Consider the following 22,800-nt stretch of genomic DNA (forward strand, 5'->3'; position numbering starts at 1 on the left):
CCCATATTACCTAGGAAGCAGGAGGATGGGAGCTGATGCTCTGTGCACAAGTGACACAGGCCACTTTGGCAAACTCTGCTCTTCCAATCCCACATTTTCCAGCTGTGACTGCAGTAAAGGAGCTGCACGGTTGGAACAGGGCAGGATTCTGCAGAGAGGAGCGGCAGGAGCACCAGGGAAGATGTGGGGATGCAGAGCAAGGAGGAAGATGTGCTGGTTCTGGGTAGGCTGGTGCTCCAAAGTGCACCCAGCTGAAATTCCCAGGCTGCTCTTGGCCAGCACAAGGGCAGGAATGGAAATCAGGGAGCAGCCCTGAGGCTGCTGGGTTTGTCTAGGCTGGGCAGCCTGGCTGCAAGAGATGATGGAAAGGAGACAGGAAAAAGCTCTGTGGGACTTGCCAGCAGCTGAGACAACAGAGAGGGACTGAATATTCACCTGAATATTCACCTTCTCTTGCAGTCCAAGTTCCCTGGAAGTGTCCCAGGCCAGGTTGGAGCACCCTGGGATGGTGGAGGAAGGTGTCCCTGCCCACGGCAGCGGGGCTGAGATGAGATTTAAGGTCCCTTCCAACCCAACCCATTCCACAATTTTCTGATCACAGAGGTCCCACCAGGCAGCCCCAAGAGCTCCCCCACATCCCTGCAGCAGGAGGCAAGGCTGAGCTCCTGCCAGGTCACCAAGGAACAGATTTTTCCACTCCATGGAAACTGAGTGAGAATGAAGCCTTGGCCTGCTGCATTACACTCCACAGAGCCCAGAAGTTGGCAGTGAGGATTATTTCCAGAGGGATGGGATAAAATCCACCACACAAGAGCACAGAACTCCTGAAAGGAGCTGAACCCAAAGGTAGAGCCAGCTCAAAGGCATCAAACTGCTCAACTTTAAAAGAGCATTAGGAAAAGAGACAAAAACAAGGCCCTCTCATCAGTTAAATGAAGAACCTGCCACAGAAGTGCCTGTCGAAAGTATAAACATGATGAAAAGCCCTATAAAGTAGCAGAGGCTGTGGAAGAGCAGCGAGCAGCTCCAGCCAGCTGCTGGCTCCAGATCATTCCACACCAGGCACGTGCAGGTAGAGCTCTGGAGGGCTCTAACCACCCGGAAAGGCTGCTGAGGAGCCTGCCTTGTATTCCAGCCTTTGGGGAACAAACAGAATTGCCATTATTGCCTTCTATTCCTGCACTGCTCCGTGCTGATGGCTGGGCTCCACAGCTCCAGGAGCTCTATAAATAGCCTGCCTGGAGCAGCACTGATCAAAGAGCACTTAAAAGCAGAGTCCTTGCTCTGGGAGCTCAGGCTCATTCATCAATATCCCGAGGCTGTTTAGAACAGCCACAGTAACAGCCCTGCCATCCCTGCTGGGAGCAGACTCCTCCTTCCTACAGGAGAAATCCTCCCTTCCAAAGGGCTGACAGTGCTGTAGGCACACAGCTCAGATCTGAGACAATCTAGGAACATGGAGCTGCAGGTATTGGCTGATTCTGGGGGGGTTTGGCTCCTGACTACTCCTTATTATTGCACCTTTGGTTCCTCTCTGAAGCTACACAGAAGGAGGCTGAAAGTCTCTCCTCCCAAGTGACAATAGGAAACCGCCCCAAAACTCATCAGGGGACATGGAAATCGGGTATTAGGGGGAAAATTCTTCATGGAAAAGGCTGCCACCCTTGGCACAGGCTGCCCAGGAGCCCCATCCCTAGAGGATTTAAAAGCCATGTGGATGTGGCACCTGGGGACATTGGCTGGTGGTGGCCTTGGCACTGCTGGGTTTAAGTTGGACTCAGTCTCCAACACCACTGATCCTGTGCTCCAGAGCAGCAGCTAAAGCAGGGAAGGGGAATGATTTCCCCTCCAAACACACATCTGAGGTGTGCATGGCTTGGTTCCCAAAGGCCTGGCACAGATGTTTGTTACAGCCTCACTCCTGCCATTCCTTACTTAAAGAAAACCCTCAATGCTGTTAACATCCATTGCAGCCCAAAAAACAAGAGCACCCAAAAGTTTTGCTGAATTGAGGCTAAAACAATTCCAGTTTGCTGAAACTGTTCAATGACTGCTGTCGTGCCCTTCATTCATTCACTAAAAAAACAGACAATAAAAATCCTTTGGAAAGAGAAGTGCCCAGAAGAGGATCAGTTATCCACTAGAGAGTACAGGGAAAAGCCAAGGAACTAATCCAAGCCACACAGCACAGTTAAACACCTCAAACTGACTCCACTTCCCAGTGTAAGATCCATGGAGATGCTGCCCCTCTATTAAATTATATTCCAATTAATTTTAATTTAATAGAGATCTACCCTGGGGATTACATCCCTCCACAGGTATGGGATTAAGAGGGGTTTGGGAAAGGGGGATGTGTTCCCACATAAAGTGTTTCACAGGGACAGACTATCAAGTTGAAAATGGATTACTTTAATGTCAGTGAGATTTGACTGTCTTTTTGATTCACAGAGGCAGCCAGTGCCTGGGACAGCACCTAAAATAAAAGAGACACAACCACCAAACCCAAGATTTGAGACAGCAACAAGGTCTGTCAGGCTCCTCCCCTACTGCTTCTGGGATAGATATCCCTGCCAACTGTCCATGATGCTTTTGAGGACAAGCAGAGTGGAAAAGCTGCCTGTTCCTAAAGAGGGGATGCTCTCACACTCTCCCCATATGGACAGGATTGGTGGGAGCAGAGAAATGGGAAGGTGGGAAGAGGAGAGATCCAGGTATCCTTGAGCAACAGCTCTGTCATTCCCAGGTTTTTGTTATTCCTCAGGTTCTTTTGGTCTTACTGATACCTAGCAAGGCAACACTTTGTTACTTTAGAAAGGGCTAAAAATATTTCTGCAGAGATAAAACAGAAAAAAAAAATAAATGAAGCCTCTTCTAATTTATTGTGTGTCTGTTTTCATTCCTTCCTGGATTCAAGAGCAGATAGGGCTGGGCATTACAGCTGTCAAACACCTCCTTTAAAACAGAATAGGAAAGGAGATCTTGATCCTAAAAAGAATGAAAGCTTCATCAAGCCAAGAAAAAAATGGCAGGAGAGAGAAAACAGAAGGTTCTATCAAAGGCAGCAGCTATGGCAACGATAGCAAACATGGAGAAGGAAAGATATCCTAAGCTCCCTGCTCCTGCAAAGGCAAGAGTTGATCCTGTTGTTGATCCAGACTCTGGCTTTCTGAAAGCTCAAGTATTCCTTTTCTAGCTGTCTCTGGAGCTTTTCACGTGAAGAGGTCCCTGCACTCTCAGCAGAGATGGGGGAGCTAAGGGCCCTGCTAACCCTGTGCTTGCCAGGGACCACCTTCAGCCCCACAGCTGCCAAGAAGGGCCAGAGCAGCTCCTGGGCCCCCCAAACCTGGAGAGCCTTCCCTCAACACCCTCCCTTTGGGGCTGGCTGTGATTCCCCATTGCAAACACAAGCTCTTCCAGCACACCCAGTGTCAGGTTGTGAGACAGAGCCGACTCATGCTGCAGACTCAGCTTCCACTACTCAAAGCTACTGCCCTGCAACCCCTCCAGCCTGGAGCATGGCAGACACGGGAGGATCTTCTCTCCTAAGGCTGCATCCTTATGGATAAGAATGATTAAAAGCCTGGGAAAAGAGTGTGGGACTCCCCTCCCCTCCATCCTGTTCCCTCTTCTCTGCTTGCTGCTCCACAGGACTGCAGGGCCCTGCCAGCCACACATTCCCAAGCCCCGGGGCAGGAGGGAGGAGGATGAGGAGCAGGGCACAAAGAGGAAGTAAGGCAAGGCAGCTGAGCTGTGCAGCTGCTGTGGAAGGAGCTGGATTGCACCTCCCAGCAGCAGCCAGGACTTTGATCTGCTCGAGCTTTCCTTGCCTCATGCTCAGCATCCCTATATTCCAAAAGCAGTCTTCCAAAAGGAAAACAGCGAGGGAATTAAAATGAGAGCCTTGTCTTACCTTTCCATGGCACAGGACAAGGAGGGACCACCTCATACTGCCAGAGGGCAGGGTTAGATGGGATATTGGGAAGAAATCCTCCCCTGGGAGGGTGGGCAGGCCCTGGCACAGCGTGCCACAGCAGCTGTGGCTGCCCCTGAATCCCTGGAAGTGTCCAAGGCCAGGCTGGACACTGGGGCTGGGAGCAGCCTGGGACAGTGCAAGGTGTCCCTGGCCATAGCAGGGGGTGGGAATGAGATGAGTTTTAAGGTCCCTTTCAACTCAAAGCATTCTGTGATTCTTTGATTCTCCAAATTCCAGCAAACAGCTGCACTTTTATGTACACAGAAAAGCACAAGCACGTCAAAGCCGCCGTCTTCCCCACTCCAGGAGATGCAGCAGGAGTGTGAAGTACATCAGCACATTATTTAAGTACACTGATTCCATTAAACAGAGCCATTTGTTTTCATCTTCACTGCAAACACATCTGCCTAAGTGCTCCAGCTCTCCAGCTTCACAGGGCGCACACGGAGTTTGGAGCATTATCCCCGGGGATTGTGTGCACTTGGAAGAAAGGCAGAGAGATACAGCAGTTGTTAAGGGAAAAAAAAAAGGGTAGTCAAGCCTTTACTAGTCTGACAGTTCCTAAAATAATGTTGGTTCCCTGAAGAATGAACATGCTTATCTCTGATCTACAGAACCTGACTGAAAGGCTGCTTTTCCCTTGCCAGAAGAGCATCCTTAGAAGTTTCTGAATGCCTGAGCAGAGCTGCTGGACCCTGCCAGAGGACTTCATGGTATAAGAAGGCTGCAGAAAGCCACCTCCTCACACATGAAAAGAGCCCTTACAGAAGAAATTTAGAGGATATACATTTAAAAAAAAAAGTGAGTTTCGAGTATTGGGAACTGTATGTGGCCATCTCATTATTTTGTGGAAAAGCACACATACTAAAATCTTGAACTCTGAAGAGTTCCTCCTCCTTCTTCATTGCTTCTAATGAATATTTTGAACAAAACCCAGCTTCTACCTGGAATTTGTAACTCCCTGAAAACCACCATTATTAAGCAGCATGAATTGTGTGCATGGAGCTCTGAAAAGCACAGCAGTTTGCTGCCTATTGGAGAGATCAAGGATTTAGGAGTAGTTACAGGGGGAAAAATCCCCTATGCAAATCATTGTATTTATGTGGTAAACATCATTACACCAACTTTAAAAGCACACATTTCCCACAAGGAAAAGTTAAACTTCTGTAATTATCCCATAATTAAGCCTTTACTTACAAGTCAGCCTAAACTTTTACTTACAAGCAAACCTAAACCCTTTATCTTCAAATGCCAAAGTGGCAGCACAGTGTGACCATCCTTGCACAGCCACAGGCAAGGCAGGGGCCAGTGATTCCCTCTTTACAGACCCAACCACCTCCCAGCCCAAATCTGGAAGCCCATCTGCTCTCTGTGCCTGTGCTGGTTGGCCTCTTGCTCCATCACCTCTGCACAGGAGCCTTGCCTGAGAAAAAAAAATCAGCCCTTCATTTGCTAAACAAAGTTGGAAGGTAAAAAAAAAAACAAAAAAAAAAAACCAAACCAACCCAGATCTTCAAAGTTTCAGCACAAAGAATGCAATCCTCAGAACATAAAACAGCAGGTGGGGCTGGCTTTGTGCTTCCCCTTCCAGTAGCTGATGGAAAACAGGAAAACTCAGCATCTTTTGCATTGTGCACCATCCCTGTACACCCCCCACACCACTGAAGGATTACAAGTATCCAAGCATTTAGAAGAGAGAAAATGAGGTATTAAAGTAGCCTAAATTTAACAGAATACTTCCTGAAACAAGCAACTCCTCCTGATTCCAAAGGACATTATCACTTTCCACAGCACTTTCCTGAATCAGGGCCTACAAACAAGGCTGCAGAAGGGAGATTATATTTTGGCAATGGTTGTTTTTGCTCAGCTTCAGCTGTCAACTAACTGGCAGAGCCATCCAAGAGCACAGCTTTCCTTCCCAGGTACCCACATTCCCACTCCCAAGCATCCCTTTGCTACATCTGCAAGGCAAGTCACAAATTTCCCCTGGCAGCCAGCTACTGGATGAGCCAGGACATTCTCAGTTTCCTGCCAGCACAAAGAGGCATGTGCTGCTGTACAGCCAGAGGAAAAAAGGCTTTCAGAAGTCTCACCCCAGGCTCTCAGCACACAGCACCGAGGTCACATCTAGCTGTGTGTCAGGCAGCCTCAGTAATTCCCAGCTCCACTGCAAAGGGACATCTCAGCCCCAAAAAAGCCCTCTTATCTCAGGAAGAAAGGCACAGGCAGTGCAGATGGATGCTGTGAGCTAGAGACGAGTCATGCAGCAGATCCTGCTCAAATCTGTGCTGCACAGCACAGGCAGCTCTTGGAGGGAAGGGCTCCAAAAATCCTGAGCCCGGGCTTGAAGTTTTGCATTTAAGAATGTGACAGCAAGGAGAAGGAAATTCTGAGAGCAATTTCTCAGCTGGACCAGGGAGTTTTCAAATCGAATAGATAACCTCAGATGCTTTCTGCTACTTTAACCTTTAGCTTTAGCCCCTTTTACAAGCTAGAAAGGTCACATCTCAAATGAGGCAGAACAGTGTGAACCCAGAAGCCTCTCCACTACACAGCCAGCTGAGGAGGAACAAATTATTGGAATACTCTGTCCATTCCAGAAGAAAACATTGGTGGATCAGCTTCCAAACGAGTCCATAAATCTGTAGCTTACATTTTAATCTCAGTAAGAGACTGTATACTACCAGGAAAAGAAAAATGATAGGATTTGGATTATGCAAATCATGGCTTCTAACAATTGATATTGTATATTCCTCCCTTTGTCTTCAGATTGCTTGGTGGCAGAGAAGATTTCAACCCAACTGGAAAACAGAGGCTCACCTGTAACTCTGGCCACTCAGCATTAATTATCATCAGCTCCACAACTTCTCCAAGGAGCTTTTCTAATACATGGGCCTTAGGCAAGCCCTGTGTAGGGGGAGAGGACCCCATGCCAGGGAACCACTGAGCAGCACGAGGGCAGAGCTCCGGGGGGATTGGAAGCTGCTGTCTCCAGAAGCAGCAAGGCAGGAGCTAATTAAAACCCTGTGTGGGAGCCTGCATGAGGTGTATGAGAGCACTGGGCACAACAGGCTTTGGATGTGTGCCCATGTGCAGAAACACTCTATTTAAAGCAACAGCACTTTAGGGAAGCGAGGCAGCATTCATTCCTCCTCTAAAAAAACACCCCCTCCCTCAGCATTCGATAAGGAGTCGCCATGGGTTTCCAATTTTCTTGTTTGAGTTAAGGGACTCTTAAATTTCAGGGGTCACAGACTCATCAGGGCACAAGAAACAGAAACAAATGAAAACCATTTATCCTTTAGTGCACATCTAAAGATGAAAAAAAACAAAACAAAACAAAAAAAATCAGCTTATGAAACAAACCACTTGCTTCATTATTCCCCTTGGGGGAAAGCTAGACTTCAAAAAAGGTGGGGATTTGGGCAAAATGCACAAGTTCCTGGTGGCAATGGGCAGGAGGGTGGCAATGGGCAGGAGGGTGGCAGGCAGGGTGTCCCCAGCGGCGAGGAGCCCCCTGGCCACGTCCCCTGGCCGTGTCCCCAGCAGCAAGGAGCCCCCTGGCCGTGTCCCCAGCTGTCCCCAGCAGAAAGGAGCCCCCTGGCTGTGTCCCCTGGCCATGTCCCCAGCTGTACTCACCTCCCGGTACTCGTAGTAGATCCTGTCGTACTCGGAGCCGCCGATGGTGATCTCGGGGACGAAGCGCGGGATGGAGACTGAATCCAGCACTGCAACCTTGTCCTGCACACTGAGGGGAAGAGGAGCACTCAGGTCACACCCTGCCCCAGCAAGAGCCAAGTGTTGTACCCAGAGAAGCTGTGCCTGCCCCATCACTGGAAACATTCCAAGCCCAGCTGGATGGAGTAACCTGATCCAGTGGAAGGTGTCCCTGCCCATGGCTTTAAGGACCCTGCCAGCCCAAACCACTCTAGGATTCATTATCACCATTCTATGATTAAAGAGTTACTTTTCTGTTAAATAAAGCTTCCAAAGATTTGGGCTCTTTTCCAAACATTTATCCTTCTCCTTACAAATCTATGATGTATTGCCCCTCATCCTTGCCTGCTCCAACTTCCCGCTTCTCCATTTCCCCTCCCAGGTTCATGCTCCATCATTCCTGGGACCCTTCTCCATGAATCCCCTCTGGCTTTTTTGCTTTCTATAAAAGCAGTGTAAAAACCAGTGGTTTTACTGAATGCCACACACTATCTAGCTAAATTCCCATCCTAAATGGACCAGTACTGAGACAGTGAGAGGGTCTGGAAGAAGCAGTGCCCCCAGCATCCTGCCTTGGAATACCTGGAGGAAGCTGCAGCAGCTCCAGTGATGGATCTCAGAATCCACCACTCTGCACAGCACCAGCACTTCAGATATCCCAAATTTAAAATGCCTGAGAAACTGCTAGAAAGCCTCCTGCTGCCTGTGGTTACCCACAGGCCGACAGTGCCACCTGCACGTGGCTGGCAAAAACACATCCCTTCCCAGTCAGCACTGACCAAACCCTAAATCCAACACCAGAAACTGCAAACTGAGTTGTTTTTCAGTGACTTACATTTCTCAGCAAATACTGACATGCACATCAAGCACATGCCCTGAGCAAAGCAAAGTTCATCATCTTCAAGCAACTATTTTTACCCCCAAATCATAAATTCTGGGACCTTTCCTCCCAGCAGTGAAGAGTTCCAGCAAGTGAACTGGTTTGATAACAGCCTGATACTCACTCTGTAAACTATCCCACTAGAGACAGATTTGTAAGGAAATACAATCACCCAGTGGAAGTTCAGAGGTGAGAAGGTGAGGATAAATGCCCGCCTCCAAGATCAGGATCAACACCAAAGACGCTTCCTATAAACTACAACAATATTTAACTTCAACAACATTAAATGTGTATTTCACACGCTGGAAGGCACAAAAGGGAGTCCAGGCAAATATAAAGCATAACATCACACACAGAAATAAGGTTTTGTGGTCATCCACTCCTTCCCAGATCTCAGCCAAGTGGCCATTTGGAAAGAACAAATCCCAGGCACAATTAATTTTAGTTAAGTGCCAAATGACAAACTTGCTGCTCCCAAAACTTCTTTGCACAAGAAAATAATGAAAACTACTGATGGCCTCCCCATGTTCTCTGCACCTTCAGAAATAATTTGGAATACTAAGCAAAAGCACACCCAAAGACACCTGCCACAACAATGTCTAACCACAAAACCCCAGCCGCTTGCCAGGACTAATTCCCTGCTCAGCAGGAAGCACTTACAGACACCTTTTATGTTTCTTTCATTTTCTTTCTGTGCCCCAGCAGAAAATGATCACCATTTGTTCTTTTCTGACCCTTTACCAGACCTTCCTGAAGGAGCTCTCAGCATGCAGCACCTTGCCAAAGGTGCAAGGTGGGTAAGGGAAGGAAACTGGTTAGAAAAAAATAAATAAACCAGGCAACCCAACAAAAACCACCTTAGTTTGCATAGCCTGGGCTGTGATTTCTCAACGCCTGATGTTGGCATAGTCACAAAAACTCAAGTGACAAGAGACACCTAAAAGCATTCACTGGCCTAAAAGCCAACATCACAAAACCATTCCAGATAAGTTCTATGTTGACAGAGGAAATTAATGCTCCTCCTTCTGCCAAAGGGACTCCAATTCCCTCATTTAGCCAGGTAGAACAGATATGCCACGGCCAAGGTGAGGCACGGCCACTCCCTTGGTGAGCAAACACTCAAACAAAAAAAAAAAAAATTCCAAAAACAAAGCAGGTCTGCAAGAAAAGGGGAGAAGGTGCAACAAGAGCTCTTCAAATCTAGAAAAGCCACTGCAAAGAAAAAAAATCACAGAAGTGTTTCAACTGCAGCAAAAAGATGGGCTGGACAGGGCTTGGAGCAACCTGGGATAGGGGAAGGTGTCCCTGCCCATGGCAAGGGGAGGGAGGAGATGGGCTTCAAGGTCGCTTTCAACCCAAACCATTCTGGGATCCTGGGATATATGGTGAAGAGAGAACCAAGGTGCTAAAGAAAATAGCTTCTAGCACCAGAAGTTTTACAATTAATAGTTGATGAGACTTTTGGAGTCTCCATGACAGAAGTTTCAAAGCCAGGTCCAACACATCTCTTGCCAGCCCCTCTAGTCCTGCTGCTTGCAATCAGCCATTTAAACAGGGACACTTCTTCCCTTTGCCAGGCAAAGCCACACTGGGGAGCAGAGCTGCAGGCTCTCTGTCCCTCACTGCCAGGTTCTGAAGGAGCTGCAGGGACAGATCAGATGGAGCTCTGCAGTTGTCTGAAGCAACAAGCACAGCAAGTTCTCTCCACGAGCTGATCAATAACACAGGCAAGGCCACCCAGCTTGCAGCTCCTCCTCCCAAATGCATTTTTTCTGCAATATGTGCAGACAGACAAATGTCACTGGGAAGGGCCCAGATAAAAACATGCCTGAGACAGTGCAGTGGCAGCAGAGGAGCTCCCTGAGACATTTAAAAAGCCAGAATGGTTTCTGTTGGACTAGGCAGCTGGAGAGGAAGGGAAGATGTGAAGAACATCCTCTGGAAGACACCTCCAGCTCCAAAGCCACAAATGCAGCCATTTTTAACCTTTCCCCAAGGTCCCACAGCCACGCTGTCAGGGCAAGGGAGAGCACTAAGGGCAGGGAGATAAAAGGGATCATTATGCCACTGACTGCCCATGGGCTGGGCTCACCAGTTTGATTAGCTGCATTCATCACTCAGAGGCCTGCTGGGGTCTCCATGCATTACACCCTATAAATAAAAAGTGCAATAAAAAGTTCTCCTCAGTCCTGCTCACCCCTCCCTGTCCCCCAGGGACATTGGTACAAGCTGAGGGTGGAAGAGAACTGCAGGGCTGACAGCCCCAAGAGCTGGGAGATCAGCAGAGGAAGCAACTGCAGAGGGAAAACCAAGCAGGGCAGAACTTGGATTAGATATTAGGGAAAATTTCCTCACTGGAAGGGTGGTCAGGCATTGGAACAGGTGGAATCCCTGTCCTTGGAAGTGTTCCACAGGCACGTGGGTGTGGCACTTGTGGACATGGGCTCGGCAGGGCAAGGAGAACGGTGAACTCCAGGATCTCAGAAGGCTTTTCCAACCTAAAGGATCCTAAAAGGCTGCTGGAGCCGGCCAGGAACGCCCAGGAGAGGGCAGCATGTGCCAGCACACAGGCAGCACAGGGAGAGCCCGCAGGAAAATCCCTTTCCAAAGGAATGGCGCGGGACACCTGCCCGTCTGTGGAGACCACGGGCTCCTTGGGCATGGGGAAAAGGCAGAAAAGCATCACCTTTAGTGCTCATGGGCTCACAGCTGGGCTGGGCACTGAATGCAGCACAGCTGACCTGCAGCAGGCTCCCTGCCCCTCTGGGGTCACCGTGTCCCATCTTGCACAAAGAGGCTCTTCCAGGCTGCCCCAGACATGGCCCAGGATTCCCTCACTCTGCCGAGCAAAGCACGAGCTCCAGACTGGCACAGCATGTGCTGTCACCCCTTTATCCATGCTCTGACAGCCCAAAAAAAGATTCAAAAGCAAACCACAAAGATTCAAAAGCTGGGCTCAATGCAGGTCCCTTCCATGCAGGATATTTTATGATTTTGTGGTTTAAATAAGCAGCTTATTGCATTGTGGGATCTTCAAACAACCCCATGGTTTTGCTAAAAGAATAAATAATTTCTTGTTACCTACAGTGACAAGAGCCTCGTGCAGGAGACTCACCCTCCTCCACGGTTCAATGAAAAATTGAATCCTTTAAGCAATTTATTCCCTTCTAAAACTGTGAAATAGAATTTTTATACAGTATCTTAACACACTTCTCTAATTGTAAGGTTTCCTTCACCTCCCTCCTACTCATCCCAATTAACAATTCTTTCCCAATACCTGCACTGGTAGTGCAGAGCCACAGGAAAACAAGCAACTTATTTCCTCTTTCAAAGGAAATCTGATTGTAATAATTTTTTAGGGCCCAAGTCACCAGATGTTATCCTCCAACTGCTACACAAAGAAACCTCATCTTTGACACATAAAATGCACCCAAATCATGACTTGTTCCTCTCAGACACCATCCAGCACTGCTCTTCTGCAATCTATCTCCACTCCTTGATAGAAAAACCATACAATAGGAGCATTACCTCTATTTTTAGGAGACATTTGAAGTAACAGCACAGAAAAGTAAAATGCAAGAAATATCACAACTCTGCAAAAAAAGTTTAACTTGCTTCTCTGATGCCTGTCACAAAGGCACAAACTTAAGGGCACGTATTCAATTTAAAAATCTGTGTTTCTGTTAACCTTGTGAGATGACCAGGAAATAATGAAAATAATATAACTCTTACATTTTGTTTTAAAAATGTAACTATACTGAAATTTCCACCTACACATTCAATATGGAGATGAAGTTGCAGCAAAATGGGGAGCCTGTCTCACTTCTGGTATTAACAGCCTTACAAGTGCAGCCATATTCTTTATTTACATCTTTGTATTTTATATAAACAAATTAAACATGATGCATTTGCAAAGAATTATTAAAATCAGATTGAATTCTATTCCAACAAGTTATTTTCCAGTGTCTGAGTCTGATCTCTTCCAACTGGGCAGACAAGGATCTTTGACAAAAACCACTCTTAAACTTGTCTGGAGTCTCTTGTCTCAACAATCAGCAGCAAAAATGCTACACCCCAATCCAGTGCAAGCACCAATATTACAAAATATAACCCCACTTTTAAAAACTCATGGCTTTGACCATTTTCCCTGGGATTTGATTGCTCAGTGGCTGGATGACATCACACTTACAAAAGTCTCAAGTGATGGAGAGAAACATCATCTTGCTCCACCCATGGCCCCTTGTCAAACTTCAGGTACTCGATGTCTTCAATAACCTGGAATCAGAAAAGAAAGCTCACTAAGGGGTCCTTTGGTCCAAAAATCAATGAAATAATCAAAACAGGTTCTTAGACAAATGAGGAAGGCTTCACTGCTGAAGCTGTGGTAACAAGGCAAATGTCTAGAGATAACAGGATCATCTCCCAGTTCTCCTCCTGGAGGCTGCAGCCCTGCCAGGAGCACTGGGCACACACCTGGGGATCTCCTGACCTCCTGTGCTTTCAGCTTTGGATGGCAAGGAACCAACTGCCTGAGAGGTGCCTTGTTGCCAAATTCTTACCAGATCCAAGCCATTCTTCCTTAACCTGCCACTGGGGCTGAAAAGCCAAGAAGGTACAACCTCACCCCGAGGGAGAATGAGGGGGAAATGGAGGTAAGTCTAAATTTAAGTGGTTTTTGTTACAAAAATACAGTTGGGTCAGTTTTATTCTCAAAGAGGCTCAGTGACATATTCTCTGAGGCAGGCAGGGCAGCAGGTGTGGCATCTGCCTCAGTGCTGTGTGGTTCACAGCACAGAAACAAAGGCACATTTCAGGTTGGAAAACTCAGGAGCTGCAGAGAGGAGTCCAAGGGCTCAGGATTCCACCAGCCACCAGGACCCACCCATGCATGAAAGGAAAGGTAACACTCAGCTCAGAACCCTTCAAATAAGCAATGCCAGCTCAGCAAGTCACTCCTTCAGCATCCCCAAACTTATCAATCCCTGGTTTGAGCTTCACTTACAGCCTGGCTCCACTTGAAAACAGATCTTTGCTGCTCCAGGAGGTAATTGCTTATCACACCTGGCTGCCTGGAACTGAGGGAAAGCTCAGCCCTAGTGTCAGGAAGATGCACTTCAGGTGCCTGATGAGGTGGAGACAGCACCTTGGAGCAGTCTGGGAAGGAGTGGATTGTTACAGCTCCATACATCCCTTTCCAGAGACCTTTTCCATGGGGAAAGGATAAAGCTGAGGTGATAACCAAATTCCTCATGGCACATTGCCAACCACTGACAGGTGAGCACATCAGCAATGAAGTGACAGAATGATAAACGAAAAATCCTTGAATTCTTTACATTAAATGCACTGCAACTGTTCCCTGCAAACACTACATCCCATCTATTACCACTTAAAAAACAATAACCAAGTGCTATTACAAAGTAGCTTTGACTATAAAGATCCACTCTTACCAGAATTTTCATGGTAAGAAATAATTATCTGGACATGAGTGAATGAACACTTCTGAGGCACAAACTGCTGCAACATAACTCCAAGATAAGAGGACAAGAGGTGTAAGTTAAGTTAGCTCAAACAGCCATTATTTCTTTGAATTATTTAATTGACAAACTGAACAAAAGCAATTCCCTCTCCACTCCACAGCAAAGCTTTGGAAACTCTGAACCTGGTAACAGCACTAATCAGACTTGCTACAATGGGCTCACAATATGCCAGAGGGGGAAGGAATCTGTATTCAAATCAGTTTTGCTCACTGTTACCATCACATCAGAAGATCTCTCTCCCAGCAGCTCCTTAACAATGGCATCAGTTTCCCAACCAGGACAGAAGAACAAATTCTTAATTTATAAGGAATGCTCTGGCACCCACCCAGGAATTATCAGCAAATATCCAAGGCTTTAAAAGAAATTAAACATACAGCTAACTTTGTATTCCCAGTTTCACCCTCAAGCTAAACAAGTGTGAAACATCCTAATGAAGCTCATTTCAGCACTCATTACCCCTTCAGCCACCACAACCAAAGTTAATTACACCAGGAAACCCCAACTGACCTTTTTGGGACACTTAAAAAATCATCTCCAAGCTGTGTATGTGTGCTCTGAGCAAACCAAAAGTTATTAAACTATAAGGCCATAAAAAAATTTAGCTCCCAAATCCCTAAGCAAACAGATTGGAGTGGGCTAATGAACACTGCTCTCTGTCAAGAGGATACACCTGTGTAAACACACACCTTACAAGCCAAAGCCCTCCTGCCAGCCCTTATTTCCAAATTTCTTCTGTGTCATCCCAAAGGGAAACTGAATGTGAACAGAAAAAGGGGAAAAAACAACAGAATTCTTCCAAGAATCAGTTATCTACCACCAACACCCAACAATGACAATGACAACATCATGGGCTGGATAATCTTACAGGGTCTTTTCCAACCTTAATCATTCTGTGGCATTATACTTTGACTTCCAAATAATAATCCTTCCCCTAGTCCAGATTTGTCCAAGCAAATTAAGGACTCCACTGGAGCATCTGATGAGCCTATTTAGAGCAATGACAAGATTGCAGAGCTCAGGAGAGTCGCTCCTTGAACAATAAGAGCTTTAACTGACTTTAAACCCTGATTTAAAGGATTAAAATCAAATCTCTAGCAATGGGGTTTACTACAAAAACATCTGAGGAGGAAACAACCTGCTTTATTTTGACCAGTTGGAGATGTGTCCAGAGAAGAGGACAGGGAAAAAACAGGCATTTAACCCCTATCCCAACTTTCCTTTAATTCACCAAGTACCCATCTTGAAACACCACAGCTCTCAACTCCTGTCCTTGCTTCTATGTTGTTATCCAGAAACAAACAAATTAATTGCTCTAGATTCTCTATATTCACATCACAACCTCAGCTTTTTTGTTCATTTCAGCCTGAGTTTTTTTGTGTATTTTTTTTCTATTTATTATCTGCTGTCACACTGAAGCCACCAGTTCTTTTTTAGGGGTATAAACCCACAATGTCCCACAGGTCTACTGGTTATTAATGCTAACTTTTATTATCAAGTGCAGGAGCACCCAAAAATCCTTCCATAACAGCAGAGGACCCAGAATGTAGCACACAACCCTGCTCTTATAAAGTGAACAAAAGGCCTAGAGACAAGCAGCAGTGCACCTATGGGGGAAAATGGAGTGTTAATTTTAGGACCAGGGAATTCCTTATCAATACTTTCTGCTTCACACAGTCATATAACCAGAATGTTGAAGGACACCTCAGGCAAAAATGTAATTTTAGTCTGATAGGGGCACCTAAATATTAAAATGCATGCTCTGAATATGCTAATAAGCTTAATGAGGTACAGGCTACATATATACACATATGTATATATACCTCAACTCTCTGCCAAGATCACACTGCACATAAAAGAGGAGGAGAGGGAGTTTGGACTGTGTACAAGTAGGGTAAAAATTTCACCTCATTAGGATGAGGTCCCAAAAAGCCCTTGGAGACATCCCATGTGCAAGTCTCCTCTCCTTCCTCCCAACTGGGGATGATTCCTTGGCAAGCTTCCATGGAGGATTGTTATTATCCGGTTAACATCATATTGCTGTTAATGACAGACACCTATCCCTAGAACTGAAATGGGCCCAAAACCTGTCCAGAGTCTCAAAAAACCTTGGTGCTCTTTCCCTCAGGAACAAAAGCTAGAGAGGAAAGTCAATAATGGTCAAGCAAAAGGTTTCTGTTGCCCTGCCAATAACCCTCCATGAGGGGGAAAGTTCACTGAACTAAGGGAAATCTTTTAAACTGACTCCCAGGAAAGCAAAACTTACGGTCTCCACATCCTCAGCCGCACTTGCTGTGTACTGCAGAACTTCACAGCTCTCACTGCAAAGAACACAGAAATTGAATTCCCCTGATAAAACTGCTCTAGCCATCCTCCCCCCCACCCCGCTCAGAAATGAAACAGAAATTGTTAAAAGGTATAAACACTGAACCAGAATCATTGCAATTTCTTAGATTGCTCCTAGCTATTGCAATAGAATTCCTGTTGCACCTGTGAGCTGCTCCTTTGCTGCTGAAAGTTGCTTTTAAAGGGCAAATGGCTTGGATATCTACATACCTTCAGCTGAAAAAAAAATTTAAAAACTACACATGTGAATTTGTTTTCATTTAATTAAAGTGGATACTTGCCCCCATTACAACTGCCCAATCTACTCGAAAATAAGTGAAATTTTCATTCTAGCCCAAGACTGTGGTAGATTTTCCTTTTTCATAGTGCATGACTAGCTGTGAGTCATCTCCAGTGAAGAATGCATTCATTTATCACTATTTACTCAGGTTGAGTTAGCTGAATGAATACAAATGCAGGCAGCACAATCTGTAAGCGTAAAAACATTTTTAAAAGGTAATGTTTCATGGTTAGAAGATTGTTTTTTAATCAGTCAGCTGCCTTCAGAAAAAAGGCACTTGCAGAGCAGAACCACAACAGGAGTTCCTGCATGAACCTTTCACACTGCACATGTTCAGCCACGTTCAGCCATGGCTGTGTCCAGCTGGAAAACCTGAAGGCCCTGGAATAGCCACCCAATGTGGACATTAAATCAAACATCACCCAGCAAAGTTTAGGAGCGTGGAGAAAAATTCATAGAATCCCAGAATGGTTTGGGTGGGACAGGACCTTGAAGCTCATCCTGTTTCACCCCTGCCATGGGCAGGGACACCTTCCACCATACCAGGCTGCTCCAAGTCCTGTAGGACCTGGCCTTGGACACTTGCAGGCATGGGGCAGGCACCTGGAATAAGAATTCTCCTCAATATCAGCCCAAGGGAGAGGTCAGCCCTCAGCAGAGCCTGACACCAGCAATTGCCTCAACAACGCCCATCAAATCACTTCATCCCATCTCTTGATTTGACTCTGCAGATTATCAGGGCTTCATTAAGAGAAAACAGCTGCTCAGTGACTCTGCAGATTATCAGAGCTTTCCTTAAGAGAAAACAGCTGCTCAGGGGAAGCAGTGTTGGATATGAAAGAGAACATTACCAATCTTAGGGCTCTGCTCGGGGAAAAGAGAAAAGTCAAACAGAACCCAAACACTGCTCCAAATCACCAGGCAGAACCGGCCACAGCACCCAGCCCACAAATCTCACTAGCAACAAAAACATTAAAGACATTCATAACTAGAAAGAAAGCATCAGTTTTAAACAAAAAAACCACTATAAACTACTTCAGGCAGCTTCAGGCTGCTCCAATTAAACAGCACAAGATAACAGGAGTTTTGCCCAGTAACAAACTGCTTTTCAAGGAACAAGCAAACAAACTTCAATATGGAAAGCATGCAAGAGCTTGCTCAGCAGTCTATAACCCCTCCTTTTAACCTGTTTGGACCAGACTTGGGCATCACCAGGAGTCAGGGAATCAAACTAGGCAGACCAAGAGGCATGAACACAGCCCCCTGCACCAAACAAACAGTTAAGGCAGCTGTGGCTTCTGCATTTACCCCAGACTGGAGCCACCCTGAGGTCCCGAGGTGCACAGAGCTGGATTCACACACTCCCAGCTCCCCACAGCCAGGACACAGAGACACAGATCTGTCACCATCATATTTTCAGAAAAATTTCTCTGCCCAGGATTTCTCTCCTGGGAAGCTGAGAAGCCTCAGAGAAAAAGGAGAAACAATATTATCTCATTTTTCTCTCCTGTGTTTTGCTGCTTTGGAATGTGGTTGGAGATTGTTTATCCAACATGTGAATTGTTTTTACTTATTGACCACTGATGGCCAAGCTGTGTCAGACTCTGAGGAGAGAGTCACAAGTTTTTCAGTAGTATCTTTTTAGCCTTATGTCTGTATCCTTTCTCTATTCTTTAGTATAGCATTCTTTAATATAATATAGATCATAAAAGAATAAATGAGCCTTCTGAGAACATGGAGTCAGATTCATCATTTCCCCCCTTCGACAGGGGTCTCAGAAAACACCACACAGCTCAGAGTGCCAGGCTGCTGGGAGCCCATCCCCTGCCAGCGTGCCAGGCAGAGGGGGTTTGCCTACCAGGGGCACTGACCATGCACACACCGAGGGCAAGGAGGTGAAATCACAGCAGGATTCAGGGCTCAGCCTGGCTGAACACCACCAGATGCACGTGGGGCTCGATGTGCTCCAGAGAACAGCAGCAGCTGGCTCCCCACCAGTGACTGCAGCAGTTTGCCCTCAGGGGATGACATTCCCAACGCTTCCCATTCCCTTCCAAGAGCCACGTGCTGGCTGTGGGGACACAGGAGAGGCCACTGAGCATCTGTGACACCACCAAGCCCTGCCTGCATGAGTGACAAGCTCAATATTGAGTTACTCACTTCAGTAGCTGGCAGAGCCACCCACTGATCCACCTGGGGAGATGGAGCAAGCACCAGAGGGACACAGGCAGGCTACAAAGCACCAGGGAATCTACTCTGATTTATATCAGCCTCCTGCACACACCACAACTTTCACAGTTAATTCATCTGATACCCTTTGAGAGCTTCTCTTCCAGAATTATGATGGACCATAATTCTGCTTTTAAGTTTTTAGAACAATTTTAATTTTCCTAGAGCTCTTTTATCAGAACTGGAGAGCTGGCAAGCTCTGATTCATCCCAGGTTTACAGGGCACATGTTCTTGCCTCCCAGCTAGAGGAAGGCAGGGGAGCCCAGTGAGAGACAGGACACAGGGAATGGCTTCCCACTGCCACAGGGCAGGGTTAGAGGGGATATTGGGAAGGAATTGTTCCCTGGGAGGGCACTGAGGCCCTGGCTCAGGGTGCCCAGAGCAGCTGTGGCTGCCCTTGGATCCCTGGCAGTGCCCAAGGCCAGGTCCTAGAGGGCTTGGAGCAACCTGGGCTAGTGGAAGGTGTCCCAGCCCATGGCAGGGGTGGGACTGGATGAGCTTTAAGGTCCCTCCAACCCAAACCATTCTGGGATCCTGTGACAACTGAAAGGACTTTCTGAGGAGAGAAAAGCCCTAAAGCATTCCAAAAAGGCCTGAGAAAAGCTTGCATTGCATCACACACTCCTCAGGTTGTGCAAACACACAGAGCCATAGCTGTGGCATTCTGCACAGCACTCCTGAACCCCTGAACCCATTTTCATCTTCCAGCACTGGGATCAGGCCCCTGGGCTGGCAGAAGTTAACTCCACTCACACAGTTCTCATACTGTGAATGCAGCACCCCTTCACTGGGGCACAATACTGTACCTTGCAGCACAAGGAGGACTTTATCACATGATTTGTCGACACTGGCAGAGATTTTAAGGTTTGCACACATTTTTATTCCAAGACCCAAGAGGCAAAACATTTTGCTTTGCTCACCTCATCTCTGGTAGGAAGGTCTTCTTGTAAGCGTCCTCGATGCTCTGGAGATAGGAAGCAGGCACACTTTTTTCATATGGCTACAAACAAACAAACAGAAAAAGCTGTGGAATTATATTTCTATCTTTTCCCACCAGCACAGACTCCAAGGTCTGCTCCACCACCTGCCAAGGGCTCACTCTGTGAGAAGCAGTCAAACATCCAAGTGAACCACATGCACATCAGTGAAAGTTTAAAAGAATTAAGAGTGTGATTTGGAGTGTCTGGAATTCCTTACATGCCATGAAATACCTGGAGCAACCCCCAGCTATCCAAGGACTGAGTCATCCCTGCTAACTACACCTTCAAGGGAGCTGTAATAGCCACCCAGAAAACAGAAGACTGAGTCCACCTTTTCCTTAAGGAGGCCAAAATTGCACCTATTTCCACAGTTTCAGACAAGTGCACGGGCAAACAGCCACTCCAAACTCCCGTGAAATTTCATGGATATCATCCCTGCTGCTAACCAGCTTGCTTTCCCCACAGTGGACTTTCAATGCCACATTTGCAAAACACCAGGAATTTCTCTGATCTACCCTATGTTCCCCAAACAAGCCCTACAGAGCTCAGCACTGCCACTGACCCAAAAAGTCACAAGCTACATCAGCAATTTCTGTCCAGAGGTTTCCAAAATGCCACTGATTTTCATGTTCAGAAGGGCTAAGAACTCACAGGCTCTCCCAATACCTGAAGAACTTCTTAATTGAGAACTTTTTTCTAATAAATCAAAGCTGTCTTTTAATCTATCAGGTTTTCCAGAGTTCAACTGCATTTCCCATAGCCTTTCAAGAAGACAAGACAAACATCTTTGAATCCTCATAACACATCTGCAAGCACAAACACACATCTAAGTACCAAAGAAAAGAGGGGGAAAAAACCAACCCCCAAATTACAAACCTTACTTAGATTAGTCATTCCCCAAAAGCCCCCTACAGCTCTCCTGAGCCAAGACTAGCTCAATAAGGCAGTCACCCAGCAGTGATCTGCTGCATTTCAGGGAGTTAAGTGAACCTGCTGATCCCAGGTGACTCACACATGAACCCCAGCAGAGGTGTGAGGAAGCAGTCAACTGGGAAGCAGGAGCCAGGGAGCCCAGCTGGGCCCCTGGCACTCAGGAAAAAGGAATATATCATCTCTAAGTGCATTGCAAGCAGCACATCACCTGCCCACAGCTCCTGAAGTGGCAGCTACACAGCCACCTATAAAAATTCACCTGCTCTTAAAACAATTTCTCATTGCACAAATGACAACACATTGATGCAGTCACACAAAAAAGATGATTTTTGCCTTTTTTTTTTGTTTTTTTTTTGCAAGCATATGAGAATACCCACAGAGTCACCACCACCACCCAGATCTCAGAGCTCAGAGGGCAAGCAGCTCCTCAGATGCAGCATTCAGCAGCAAAGCCCACAGGACTCCCACAGAAGGTGAGATTGCAACAGACACCACAGGCAGCAATTGTGAGAGACAAGTAACAAGAAAGACAAGAGACAAATAGGCAATAATTAGAGATCAAATTACCTTGCCATTCAATTGAATCCTCTTCTGCACCTCTGGGACAGGCACATCTACATAAATGACCAAGTGGGGTGGCAGGAACTCAGCAATGCTGATCTCCTTGACCTCTTTGTAGTGATCAAGGCCTGTGCAAAACACAAATCACATTCCCCATGTCTGTATTTGCAGGCTCTTCTTCTGGGCTCACAGAGCAAGTTTAGGGTATGCCTTTCCTCAAACAGAATTCAGGAAGTTTACAGAAAAACTATCTCCAAAGAAGTTCCATGCACTGAGATCTAAGAATCTAAACCCAGCTGTATCAAAGAGGGACTTTATTCCTGACTCAGATTTCCAGGAATCTCAGCTTTTCCTCCACCATTTAGAGACAATAAGCAGCAGTAGCTCTAATCAAGACGTTTGTTCCCTAAGAATTCCAGTACAATCCAAACTGGGATTTTGTATGAAATTGTGGGTTGCTGGGCATTGCTGCCTCAGCAATGCAGACACAGGTCATTATCATCACCTCTCAAAGCCATCCAGTAACTTACAGCAGGTGGCAAAAAACAAATACACACCTCTTAAAGCCAACAGCAAAAACAGTAGGCAGTCAAGAAAACAGTTATGTCTACCTCAGGAGCAGTCAAAAGAACAGATTTACCAAGAACAGGCAACAACAGCTCAGGAGTTCAGCGCCCATAACCCCAAACTAAATCACTCAGGTTGGGAGGAACATCCCCAAATCATCCAGTTCAACCACTCTGCTGAGAACTCCACCCACAGCACTCTAAGTATCTCCAGGGGGAAGATGCAAGGTGATTTGCTCCAGGGTCTGACTCCCTTCATAGCAAAAGGGTTTTTCCTTACAAATGAAACATTTTGCATTTCAATTTGTGTCCTTTTTCTTCTGTCCTCTCACTGCCACTGAGACCAGACTGGCTCCACGCAGCAACATTTGAACACTGAACACTTAAAGAAATCCCTCCTTCCAAGCAGGAATGTTTTGCTTCTTTTTTAAAGCAAAGTAACTACCAGACTTCTCAGAGGTTATGGCCAACCAGCTTGGCTTTGCTGGCAGGAACTCACATCTCTTGTGCACATATCCCTGCTTTAGCATGGCCTCCAGGAACACGAAGTCGCTGTAGGGAGAGCGCTCCAGCACCACACCTTGACCTGCAAGGGAGAACAGGCTGCACGTTGGAACAGAAGGAGCTGCAAGGTCCTACTGTTGTATTTCTTGAAAAATCTATTGCACCTATTTCCACAGTTTCAGACAAGTGCATGGGCAAACAGCCACTCCAAACTCCTGTGAAATTTCATGGATATCATCCCTGCTGTTAACCAGCTTGCCTTCCACACAGTGTACTTTCAACGCCACATTTGCAAA

The 22,800-nt window shown here is 46.5% G+C and overlaps 1 protein-coding gene across 1 annotated transcript in view; it reads right to left on the reverse strand.

Annotated features, from left to right (window-relative positions):
• The window catches only part of NDUFA10 (NADH:ubiquinone oxidoreductase subunit A10), a 29,762-nt gene that overhangs the window by 2,365 nt on the left and 4,597 nt on the right, over nt 1-22,800 (reverse strand). The window contains exons 4-9 of the mRNA XM_084209736.1: nt 22,500-22,586; nt 21,441-21,562; nt 19,881-19,960; nt 16,371-16,425; nt 12,760-12,845; nt 7,613-7,721 (exon numbers count right to left, since the gene is read on the reverse strand). Of these exons, the coding sequence (XP_084065862.1) occupies nt 7,613-7,721; nt 12,760-12,845; nt 16,371-16,425; nt 19,881-19,960; nt 21,441-21,562; nt 22,500-22,586 (539 nt within the window). The remainder of the gene's footprint in view (nt 1-7,612; nt 7,722-12,759; nt 12,846-16,370; nt 16,426-19,880; nt 19,961-21,440; nt 21,563-22,499; nt 22,587-22,800) is intronic.

This window comes from Fringilla coelebs (assembly GCF_963513975.1).
Source record: "Fringilla coelebs genome assembly, chromosome: 7".
Classification (NCBI taxonomy): domain Eukaryota; kingdom Metazoa; phylum Chordata; class Aves; order Passeriformes; family Fringillidae; genus Fringilla; species Fringilla coelebs.